Source organism: Pleuronectes platessa, chromosome 17, assembly GCF_947347685.1.
Source record: "Pleuronectes platessa chromosome 17, fPlePla1.1, whole genome shotgun sequence".
Taxonomy (NCBI): domain Eukaryota; kingdom Metazoa; phylum Chordata; class Actinopteri; order Pleuronectiformes; family Pleuronectidae; genus Pleuronectes; species Pleuronectes platessa.
Window position 1 is genome coordinate 18901392 of NC_070642.1, and position 11578 is coordinate 18912969.

At 41.6% G+C, this 11578-nt stretch overlaps 2 protein-coding genes across 2 annotated transcripts; one reads left to right on the top strand and one right to left on the bottom strand.

Moving 5' to 3' along the window:
- The first annotated feature begins 2007 nt into the window (after positions 1–2007).
- Positions 2008–7901, top strand: LOC128459944 (serine/threonine-protein phosphatase PP1-beta catalytic subunit). Its single transcript, XM_053444910.1, has 8 exons — positions 2008–2080; positions 3318–3449; positions 3576–3806; positions 3961–4065; positions 4233–4304; positions 4673–4824; positions 5924–6058; positions 6162–7901. The coding sequence occupies exons 1-8, from the start codon at positions 2029–2031 to the stop codon at positions 6264–6266; spliced, it is 984 nt and encodes a 327-aa protein (XP_053300885.1). The 5' UTR covers positions 2008–2028; the 3' UTR covers positions 6267–7901.
- bpnt1 (bisphosphate nucleotidase 1) lies at positions 7127–11072 on the bottom strand. Its single transcript, XM_053444911.1, has 9 exons — positions 10984–11072; positions 10100–10218; positions 9900–10004; positions 9692–9799; positions 9467–9515; positions 8725–8816; positions 8451–8648; positions 8223–8328; positions 7127–8132 (listed from the first exon to the last, which is right to left on the bottom strand). Exons 2-9 carry the CDS (start codon positions 10214–10216, stop codon positions 7981–7983), a joined length of 927 nt encoding a protein of 308 aa, XP_053300886.1. The 5' UTR covers positions 10217–10218; positions 10984–11072; the 3' UTR covers positions 7127–7980.
- Between the last annotated feature and the right edge of the window lie 506 nt (positions 11073–11578).

The following is an 11578-nucleotide window of genomic DNA, read 5'->3' on the forward strand; positions in this document are numbered from 1 at the left end:
TTAACATAGGTATAAACCAGAATGACATGTTTACATCCATGGCACCTTAGTCTCAGACTTTTTAAATACTATTTGATATGTTTATCTTTAGTTCTCTCCCTTTTTGGAATGATCTTTGACCTAGGGAATAATCTCTGACCTGCTAATGGATGGGTAAAGAAGGAATGTTCGTTAGCAGGCATCTTCAGCTTTAGGTACCAAACATGTCCATATTTAGTCAGAGACCCAATGTGTGATGTCATTTTATCTCTAGTTTTGGGGTAAGCATCTCCCCTATAAGAATCCTTGTCTTAAAGTGGCAAGGCAGACTTCACTACTGGCGTGTGATTTCTCCGGGTATACCATGGTGCCCGTCTGACCTGTGAAACTTCAGTTTAACAAACGTTTTTATACAAACAAGAACAAAGTCCGCTGAGATTCCTTCAAAATCAACTTCAACGACAACATCGACATCTCGGCTGTATAGAATATACCATAGTAGCGAGATCAACAACTTTTCCAAATAATACATAAAAAACATTTCTCTCTTGTAAAGTTGTTCTTGCACATGATAACGATAATACAACTTATTTTATATTAATGTACCAGTATATTAAATCTATTCCCACTGTCACCCTGACTCCTGTTTTCCTAGCTGGAACCTCTGGGCAACAAAACTGCCAAATTGGATTTAACTGCAGAGATTAACCTGAAATGTCCAACCAAGGTAAAAACATTGTGATTAAACTGAGAATTGAATATTGATTCATGTCTCCTAGTTTCTCTAATGTCCCGACTGTTTCTACATTTTGAAGATTCTGTGATTTAATCTAGTTTCTTCTCTGTTTTCTTCCTCCAGACTTCACCGTATATTCGCACCTTTATCAACAGCGATTACAGATACATTGGTCCCCCCCAACACCTGGAGCCATAACAGTAAGCACCCCCCTTCGGAGGAGAGGACGACTATGGAGGATTTGAGAAACGATTTGTTACTAAGTTTAACTATTAATTGGAATTAAGCTAAATTTTCTCCGAATGTGAAACGACAATGAAAGAATGATTGATTGATATGTTTATTGATTGAAAATAATCATCTAATTTATCACTTTAAAGCCATTTATCAAGGAAAAATTGCAATAATTTCACTTAATTCCCAGTATTAATGAAGCAAAGTTCACCACTAGTGGACTAGTAGATTTGAGAAAGGAATAAAACCTGTGAAAATCTGTAGACAGGTTTATAAACTCTCTGTTGAACTGGCAGTACTGTTTCAGTTATGTGTCATTTTTTCTGTACTGCATATAAATTGTGAAATATTCCAAATGTAATTGGACATTAGCCGTTATCACTTCACCAAATACAAATTCTACAATAACCAAGTTAATCCTTAAGAGTATACTCGTCAATGGTGATGGAACTTCACAAAGCACTGAACTACAGTTAGTTTGTCACTTTTTTGCAGCGCATGTTTCGTCAAATTGATGAAGTTGTGTAGAATTCACAGTGTAGAATTTACTGACATCTAGTGGTAAAGTTGCACGTTGCAGCTGAATACCCCTCGCCTCACGGCAGCCTTCAGTTGACATAAAAACTCACAAATGTCTAAGTTTGTCCAGTTTGGGCTACTGTAAAAAAAAAAAAACATTGCGGCCTCTATGGAGGGAGGACCTGCTCCTGATGTAAATATAAAGTATTTAAACATAAAGGGCCCATTCTAGAAAAAATTAAAGAACAACTAATACATTTTAGGTTAAACACACTTGAGAAACATCAGTAGGGTTATTTTATATTCAATTTCTGCCAATGGATCCTCTTCACCTAAATCTTACACACTGAACCTTTAATGTGTTTTCTTAATTAGCACATGTTTGTTCAATTTGCATGTATTTTCTTAATCTGCATTGCGCTGAGCTCTATAACTCGGTAAATTCAGTAAAAAAACACAAATACCCTGAAATTGTACCTGTACCTTGTCTCCTGCGCCTTGAGCCTGCGAGTCACTGCTCAGGGCTGATTTCACCCAGCGCCTGCCTGCGTAAGAGAAACATGGCGGAAGGCGAGTTGAACGTAGACAGCCTCATCTCCCGGTTACTAGAAGGTAAGAGAGCGTAGTTACGCATTTCAGCTCGAATAAGAAAAACCCCGCGGGCGTGTAACTTGTAACTCTACTCCACGTTAAACGCAACAATTCGTCTTTCGCTCTTTCGTCGAATCGAGCCGCTGCGTTCACAGCGCAGTGATTAACGTGACTGTGATGTCACAGGTTGTCGGAGCTATTCACGAACGTTCCCATGTTCGCTATCAGTCGCGACTCTGCGCAGGAAATTGTGTCACAAATACAAGAAAATCGCCATCGTGGCTGCGCGTGACAGAGAGTTACGGTAAACAGAGACACAACGTGGTTTTATCACAACGCGACGATTCGAGTTTGCGTGTTTTTTTCTCGTTTGTTAAGAAGATTGAAACGTCACAGGAATGCTGCGGTTGCTTAGTAACGTTAAGGGTTGACATGGCCAGACGACCCGAGCGACACGCCCCCTTTAAAGCCTCCGTGACGTCAGCAGCCTCCAAACGCACCCATTGAAAATCTGAAATCATTTAATTTCTATTTAATTAGAGAAATCTTTAGGTAAAATGGCTTATTTATAAATGTACATAAAGGATTTTTAGTTTGTATAATTTGTTTAACTCGTCAAATGTCGATTTAAGGACAGAAATGGATTCGAAGCTGGATTCATTAACCTATTCAAGGTTTTTCTTAAGAAGCTCAATCTATGGTCATCAATGTTAGCATCTATGTTTACGTTATTTAATAGATATTATAATTTGCATTTTCAGTTGTTATAGTAATTGTTATTAATATTATAACGTTCTCAATTTAATTATTTTAATATTTGTCTTTTTGTTTTTGCTAACATACCCGTCCTCCAGACTTGTGTCCTTCCTGTACCCCCCCCCCAGCCTCGTTCACACACACGCCTCCAGCTGGTCCAACAAGCTGTTCATTCCTCTGCTTGCCAGTTTATAACGACCAGTGTTGACTGGAGTACGTGGAATTTCTTACCAGTGGCGAAGGAAACACGATAGTCAGGTCTCTCTCTCTAAAGGCACCATGATGCACTGATGTAAAGTAAAGAGTAGCTGACCTGAACTCTGAAAGACAGAACACGACAGGAACATTGTCTCGTAATAATTGGTTGGCATGTTACCCTACGATCTGATAAACGTACCTGGACACCTGTCGTTACTGTACGTGGAGTTTGATGCAGCGATCTGTTGTCAAATACTTACTCGTCCCTGTTTAACGATCACGTCTTTGTGCGTTTGACTCTCAGTCCGAGGATGTCGTCCAGGGAAGATCGTCCAGATGACGGAGGCTGAGGTGCGGGGGCTCTGCATCAAGTCCAGAGAGATCTTCCTCAGTCAGCCCATCCTGCTAGAACTCGAGGCTCCGCTCAAAATCTGTGGTGAGAACTTTTATACATCTGTATTTGTTTCCTTATCATTTCCCTTCAATCCCATTGATTAAAAAACACTCATCACTGAGATCATGAGGTAAATTAAACATGTTACATCTGAACACATGATTCCAGGTGACATCCATGGACAGTACACCGACTTGCTGAGGCTATTCGAGTACGGCGGTTTCCCTCCGGAGGCCAACTATCTGTTCCTGGGCGACTACGTGGACCGAGGGAAACAGTCGCTGGAGACCATCTGCCTGCTGCTGGCCTACAAGATCAAATACCCAGAGAACTTCTTCTTGCTCAGGGGGAACCACGAGTGTGCTTCCATCAATCGCATCTACGGCTTTTACGACGAGTGTGAGTGGACACATGTTTGTTTGTCGTGCACTGGCTATATCCCAAAGTCCTGTGTTTTTCCATTTGGCCAAGGAGAGTCCTACTAGTATTTGAAAACATTAAAAAATAATTTCTAATGGTTCTTTGTCTGATTTGTTTATGTTTTTCTCCTCAGGCAAACGCAGGTTCAACATAAAGCTCTGGAAGACATTCACAGACTGTTTTAATTGCCTGCCCATAGCTGCCATTATCGATGAGAAGATCTTCTGCTGCCATGGAGGTTTGTCAAGTATTCATGTATCTGAAGGCGTTGGCATTAATGAGTCATGTTTTCTGCTACATCCTATCTCCAGGTCTCTACTTTGTCATGTTCCTTTCTTTATGTAAATTGAACATTTGATTTGCTGCAGTGTGAGTCACATTAACAGAATCCCTTGTTCTCCTCAGGTCTCTCTCCTGATCTGCAGTCCATGGAACAGATTCGACGCATTATGAGACCGACTGACGTCCCTGACACAGGTCTGTGGTTTAACGCTCTCGTGACAATAGTCTTAATCAGCCTGATTATAAGTGTAGAAGCACATTTGTATTCATTGATTGTAAGAGACTGAGCAGTTTCATGTTAGAGTTGAGCAAGGACTTAATTGAACTAGCTATGCTCTTCATTTTCAAAGAGATAAATTGCTATTTCTGGAACTGAGGTGACAGCTGGTAGCACAGAACAGTTTGTAGTTGTCCATAATGTGTTCTCAGGGTTTAACACCACTGTATATAAAGATGAAATGAAAATTAAACCTTTAAGTTAAAGAAAAACAAACGCTTGTTTCTATCAGTTTCTGACTTCTGGGAGTGTTATTGGTCTGACTGGTGCTTCTGACTGGTACCAGGCTTGCTGTGCGACCTGCTGTGGTCGGACCCAGACAAGGACGTGCAGGGATGGGGGGAGAACGATCGGGGAGTTTCCTTCACCTTCGGGGCCGACGTGGTCAGCAAGTTCCTCAACCGCCACGACCTGGATCTCATCTGCCGAGCACATCAGGTAGCACTCCTACAGATACACACATTGCTACAGATACACACACTGCTACAGATACACACACTCCTACTGATACACACACTCCTGCAGATACACACACTCCTACTGATACACACACTCCTGCAGATACACAGACTCCTACTAATACACTCATTCCTACAGATACACACACTGCTACAGATACACACACTGCTACAGATAACCACACTCCTACTGATACACACACTCCTGCAGATACACACACTCCTACTGATACACACACTCCTGCAGATACACAGACTCATACTAATACACTCATTCCTACTAATACACACACTCCTACAGATACACACACTCCTACTGATACACACACTCCTACAGATGCACAGACTCCTGCAGATACACACACTCCTACAGATACACACTCCTGCTGTATCTCCGTGGGAAATTCAACTTTCATTTTGTAGAGGCAAATCAAATGAAAAATTTCAGAGAACATTTTTAGTTCATTCAGAAACAAGGACAGAGAAATATTGTTCTTAATAATTGAGTTCAGTTTAATGTGTTTTACAAATAACTCATTTATTTCATGATTTTCTACATTCAATACAGGTTTTCAATTACAATATTAAATTGCAAAATACACTAAATGTTTCCACTAGATAGATGAATAATGGTGATAATCAGGTTTCAGGTTTTGACTACTTCAGTATTCAGATCAATTGACTTTATCAACAGTGTTTCCATGAATCAGACAACACATTGCAATACAACCAGTAGTTCTGCAGATGTATTGTAGCAAAAACTCCTGTATTACAACCGTAATATGTTGTAATTTAAGCGATAATATTGCAGCTGTTTTCTTGATACATTTTTGCTTTGAAATCATTTAGTATCGTATGTTTGATCCTATAAAATGTCAGTATATTGTGAAAAATGTGAGGAATCAAAAGATAATGCCCGAGTTAACATGTTTATTCAGTAAGAAATCATAACAAGCCGGAAAAATAAGATTATTGGCGCTTCTACTTAAAAATACCATCAGTTGGTCCCAAAAGGTTTTTGTCAAACACCTTCCCCCTTGATTGACAGGTACTTTCTGCTCTAATTCTTCTAACCACAGGTCGTTGAAGATGGCTACGAGTTCTTTGCCAAGCGGCAGCTGGTGACGCTGTTCTCTGCCCCCAACTACTGCGGGGAGTTTGACAACGCGGGCGGCATGATGAGTGTGGACGAGTCTCTGATGTGCTCCTTTCAGGTACCGAGCTCCGTTTGATGTTGTCCCGGAACTTTAATCCTGATTTGAACCCGACTGTATTTGCTGTCAATGTATTAATCGCTCCCATCTCACCGTCTTTCAGATTCTGAAGCCGTCAGAAAAAAAGGCCAAGTACCAGTATGGAGGGGTGAATGCAGGACGCCCTGTCACCCCCCCTCGCACCGTTCAGGCACCTAAGAAGAGGTGAACGTCTTGCCCCCCCCTCCCCTCCCCCCTGACTCTCCTGCTCCTCCCCTGGCTGGTCTCTGGCCCGAGTCCCTGCAGGCTGCCTCAAACCCTCCAGCCTCCTCTCAGTAAGCTCGTTCGTGTGTAAACAGAAACTCCAGGAGTGTTTGCTGTTGCTCGTTCTGTGGGTAGTTTTATGAACACGAGTGGTATTTCCTTTACTCAAGTTTTTCTCAACGCCATGGTGTGTATTCACTCAGCCTTCGTTTCCACTGCTCAGTCCATTCAGCAACATTTAAAACTAACCCTTTGTGGAAAAGACGCTTCTCCGCCTCCATGCACAACTTCCATTGTGATTTTGTGAACGCATGCACACCTGTGACACTGAGACTGGTTCTTTGCCCTGGTTGATAACTTTCTGTTCCACCTCGACTTGCCTAATGTGCATGTAATTCACCTGATTACTGCCATTGCCCCTGTTTGAATGGAGCTGAAAACAGAGAGGGAATCGTTTGACATAGTAGAATAAGTTTATATCTTTACGACTGAAGAATGTAAGGCATCTCTAAAATCCGGAGATTTTCCCCAGAAATTTAGCCAAATGCAAGAAGAAACATTTGTGAGCCTGTTTGAACTGTACTTTTATGAGGGCATTCATAAACAATAGATACGCTGCATTAGTTTAGTGTTTCCAGCTTCAGCTCTGAACACTTGCATCCTTCACATCACTAAACCAGCATTTGTGGTTGTTGAAAAGGAGAATTTCCATTGTTGATGTAAAGTAAAGAAAAAGGCAGATGCAATAGCATTAAATGTTCCTTTTTTTGTTCTGATGTAAATTCGGTGTGTGTGGAAATGTGAGAACAAAACATAGCTGAGCACTTTGAGTTGATGTCCTTTAATCTTGCTTAGATCATTAGGTATGTAGAAACCATAGACTGTAGATTAAGATGGACGATGGTGATCAGGGAGCTGTGGTATCGAGGGCCCCCCCCCCCCCGATTCACCAGCTGGACGAATCACACGTCTCAGCCGTCAAATCGGGACGTTGAACATAGATCAGTGTGATAAAATGACAGAAACCAGCTTTTGGGAAGAAAATATTGAATTTTTTACTTTTTAATTTGGTCCACATCCCATATGCTAACATAGAAAAAGCCGGGTTAATGTCCTGTACGCCAGTCAGCCACCAGGGGGCAGTCCAGATTATTTGGCTTCACTTTTGTAGAGCTGTCATGTCGTCCATCTTTATATACAGTCTATGGTAGAAACTTAGCCATGGATACGTGAATGCAAGAGACGAACGTGTACAAAGAAAAGTGAAGAACTAATAAAAACAATACAAGACAAACCATCTTACATTGAACACTTCATCGCATGACATTACACAACGTTGTAAAGGGGTCAACACAATATTTTTTGTTGTCGGCATTATGCTAGTGATGTTACACTGTTTCCACCTAGTGGTTATTGAATGAAGTACAGTGAATCATTTCCAACTCACTGATAAACATTGGACTTGTGTATTTTAATTTAATATGGTATAATCTTGCCTTGTACAGCGATTGGTCCTCGAGTTGAAAACAGTTACGTTACGATGTTTTGAGATTTGTACGACTTTGTTTCAAATGAGTGAAATAAATGGAAGTGCTGTGGAGTCGCCTCGTTTCTGATTGAAGTACGATTGGTGTGTTGCTGAATTACTTTTTGAGTTAGCCAAAGTGTTTCATGTTTCCTCAGTCGAGCTTCAGGGCTTCCCTCACCGACGGTGGTACTCTGCTGGCGTAGTACTCGTGGTTACGCAGCGTCGCGAGGACACCGGCGGAGTTCATGTGCTTCACATCTGCATCGTAGCAGTACGCGTTGCCGTGCATGTCGGTCAGTTTACCTGCACAAGGACAGAAGGAGCTGGTGAAATATTTAGCACTTTAGCACGTGTACTGTTTTAAAAGCTGTCCTGTAGTCGTCGAGATTTTACCTCCGACTGCGTGCAGGATGGCCTCCGGAGCACAGGTGTCCCACTTCTTACATCCTGGACTCGCGAAGACATAAGCTGATGCTCTTCCCTCAACAAGCTGAATTATCTGCAGAGATAAATGAGTGACCAGGTGTTATTCACACAGAAGCAGGCTTTTTGTCTCTTTTTGCTGTCTCTAAGGAGTTAAAAGTCTTAAGTTAAAACTCTAAAAAGTCAAAAAAATCTCACCTTATTCCCAGCACCACCCACTCTTACAACTTCATGCGGCTCCATGGCGTCTACACAGTCTATTACAACCTTGTTGCTGTGGGACCGGGTTGTGGTGACTATTCTCCTGTCACCTGGAACTTCCTGCAGCTGAAATCCAAAGGCTCCCACTCCCAGCATTCCCCACATGGTTCTCCCCAAAACGGCTCCTGCTCCAAGCTGACATAGTCTGAATTAACCAGAGTGTTTGGTTTTAAGACGCAGCTGCAGAACAATACTTAGTCTTCACTGTTACCTGATAGTTGTAGAAAGGCTGGTTGATGACACCTGCTATGGCTCGGCCTCCGTATGCAATTCCAATCAGCACCGTCACGTTATCCAGGAGCCCTGGAGACAGCAGGACGTTAGCTGGAGGCCACTTAACCAACGTTGAATTGACTCAGAGTAAACATGAGAAACAGCTCTGGCAGTTAAAGAGTCAATACAGCAAGTTCATGCAGAGGTTTTTCCATCGCTGCTTTTCCTACGTGTCACCATTACAGAGAGCGGTGCTGTGAGAGGTCACCGACCCGCCATGTGGTGTCTGGACCTCGGTGAGCTGACGGGGACACCTCAATGCTGGGGTCGGCGGAGGGCGAGTTAGATACAGAAAGACAGAGACAGAGAAATGCACGGAGAAAGGAGAGGAAAAAGGTGAAAGTGACAGTGAACCCGAGAGCCAGAGAATAACACACGGAAGAAATAAATGGACTCAAACAAGAGATTCGGTTAAAGACTTGAGTCGGTGGTTGTGTTCATTTCCAGGAAGCAGAAAGTAGAAGGGCTGAAGTAATTAGTCAATGATTTAACTTGACGACAATGTGTGTGTGTTGAATGTCTTTAAGATAAGAAGCTGGTGGAATCACTTCAGAGCTCCACCTATTGTTCAGTCAATTCCTGGATTGCTCATAATGAAGCCTCAGCACACTGTGCACACACACGAACACACACACACACACAAACACACGCACTTTAAAAAGCATATGTGAAGAGCCTACCCTCAGTATACTCCTTTGTGCCATCGAGTGGATCGACCCACACAACAAGCTGAGACACACAAACACACCAACACGTTCACAAAGTTAGATTCACAATATCATTATGCACCAATTTCTAACCATTGTGAGTCACAGAAAAATAACACAACTTAAAATTCTTCAGCTTTACCCAACTACCGTTACTGAAAATATATATAACACTCCTGGATCTACTGGTTGTTTTACCTCCTCCTCCTTCAGCCCCATGTATTCTGCTGGGCAGCTCTTCTGGAGGATCTCCTCTGCCTGGCCCTTCTCAATTGCGTCCTCCTTCACCTCCTCAAATGGAAGATCCTGGATGAGCAGGAGATACAAGTCATTGTCTGTCTTTGTCCTCACTGCCCCCCCCCCCCCCCCCCATAGAGAGCCTTAAACCAGAGATATTTTGACGGACCTCTTCTCCAATGATGGTGAGTTTTGGGAAGCGTCTGGACAGTGAAGCACAGATGCTCTGCTGTGCCAGTCTGTCTGCCAGCGTCTGCAGATCGTTAGCTCCCGTCTGTGGAGAGAAACATGGAGGAATCAGAGAAGGTCCAAACGACACTGATGACGAGGCTGGCAGCTTTTATAACTTTACAAACAAATGAGTCCCACCTTCTCCACAATGCCAAGGTCTCCACTGTGAAGGACCTTCCTCACGATGGCTCCGGCCTTCTCAGCCACAGAGTGCGCCGACGCCATCAGACGCATGATCACAGGAGTTCCAGACATGGCTGAGGGACAGAGACAGGGACAGGGACCTTTAACTGACACATTCAAACACATCACTGATATATTTAGTTCTACAGCTGTAAAAGTAGTTCATGGTTAAGTCGATTATTGATCAATTGATTTTGATGTGGAAGATTAAATGTGACCTATTTAATATTCAAGTTATCTTAAAGGTTGAATTGTACTACACTTTCTCAAGTTAGTAATATGCATAACTACAAAGTTGATGTACTTATACTTACTGGTTATTTACATTGTATATTTTGCTACATTTCAGTGGTTCTGTGCTTTTATTCTGTCGTTCATAGTTATTTAAAATATCGAGGTCCAAAACTACTTATTAAACTACTGTAAATGTAATTTGATTATCCAAGTTTTCCTCTCTCTCTCTCTCTCTCTCTCTCTCTCTCTCTCTCTCTCTCTCTCTCTCTCTCTCTCTCTCTCTGTAAGGTTTGATAATGTTTTTGTTTTCCTTCCTTTCATTTGTTGAATTTCCATTTCTCTCACTTTTTGTTGTGGAAATCCTTAATAATCTCTTTAGACTTGCTCTTTTTATCAAAAGCAGACACCTTATTAAACCTTATTAAACATTTCAGCTGAAGTGAAGAAGCATTGAACTGAGAGAAGTGTTAGCATCGTGAAACTTGCACACAAGCTAACCTGCTCACACGCTACTGTAGTTAACAAACTGAAACACAGATGTGTTAATGATGAACAAGATGAATCAAAGATCAAATATAAAGTTATATAATGAAGAGGAGACTTACTGAATAAGGCACAGACACACACTCACACAGAGACACACACCAACAGCCTGAAGCTGAGTGAACCCGGAAATACAGACCGTTTCACCTCCAAAGAGCCAATACAAGGGTCAAGATGGTTCACTTCCAAAGTACAAGTTCCACCTGGAAAACTCGGTTGTCAATTTCTCCTTACAGATGTTCGTGTTTATATATTTAAACATATTGAAGAGTCCACTATCATCTGCAAGAATCTAGTGATAATCTTAAAAAAAGCAACTGGGATATTATTTAAGGTTTTAGCTAAACGCAAAAGCGATCAAACGGATTTTGGACTAGAATGAACCATCTCGCTTTGTCTCAGAACATGTACTCTCTGCACAAAAACAGACTCTGCGGGTCCTAAAGCCCGTCGAGTTTGATTTGAAGAATTAAGAGACGTGGCATTAAAAATAAAGTCAGCTTGTCTTTATAGTTTTATAATAAAATGTGTATTTCTAACTTTCTTTCATAACAACTTACATCGTTTAAATCACTAATCAAAACCCCTTATCTAAAATGAATTTTAAAAAAGTCTTGTTGCTAAGCTCATTATTTGTTTTAATTACTTAACATTAAT

Coding starts and splice junctions, on each gene's coding strand:
- LOC128459944 (XM_053444910.1), top strand. CDS start 2,029: ATGGCGGAAGGCGAGTTGAACGTAGACAGCCTCATCTCCCGGTTACTA. Junction 3,450..3,575: donor GGCTCCGCTCAAAATCTGTG/GTGAGAACTTTT, acceptor ACATGATTCCAG/GTGACATCCATGGACAGTAC. Junction 4,305..4,672: donor GACTGACGTCCCTGACACAG/GTCTGTGGTTTA, acceptor GACTGGTACCAG/GCTTGCTGTGCGACCTGCTG.
- bpnt1 (XM_053444911.1), bottom strand. CDS start 10,216: ATGTCTGGAACTCCTGTGATCATGCGTCTGATGGCGTCGGCGCACTCT. Junction 9,800..9,899: donor TCACCATCATTGGAGAAGAG/GTCCGTCAAAAT, acceptor CTGCTCATCCAG/GATCTTCCATTTGAGGAGGT. Junction 8,329..8,450: donor TGGGTGGTGCTGGGAATAAG/GTGAGATTTTTT, acceptor TTATCTCTGCAG/ATAATTCAGCTTGTTGAGGG.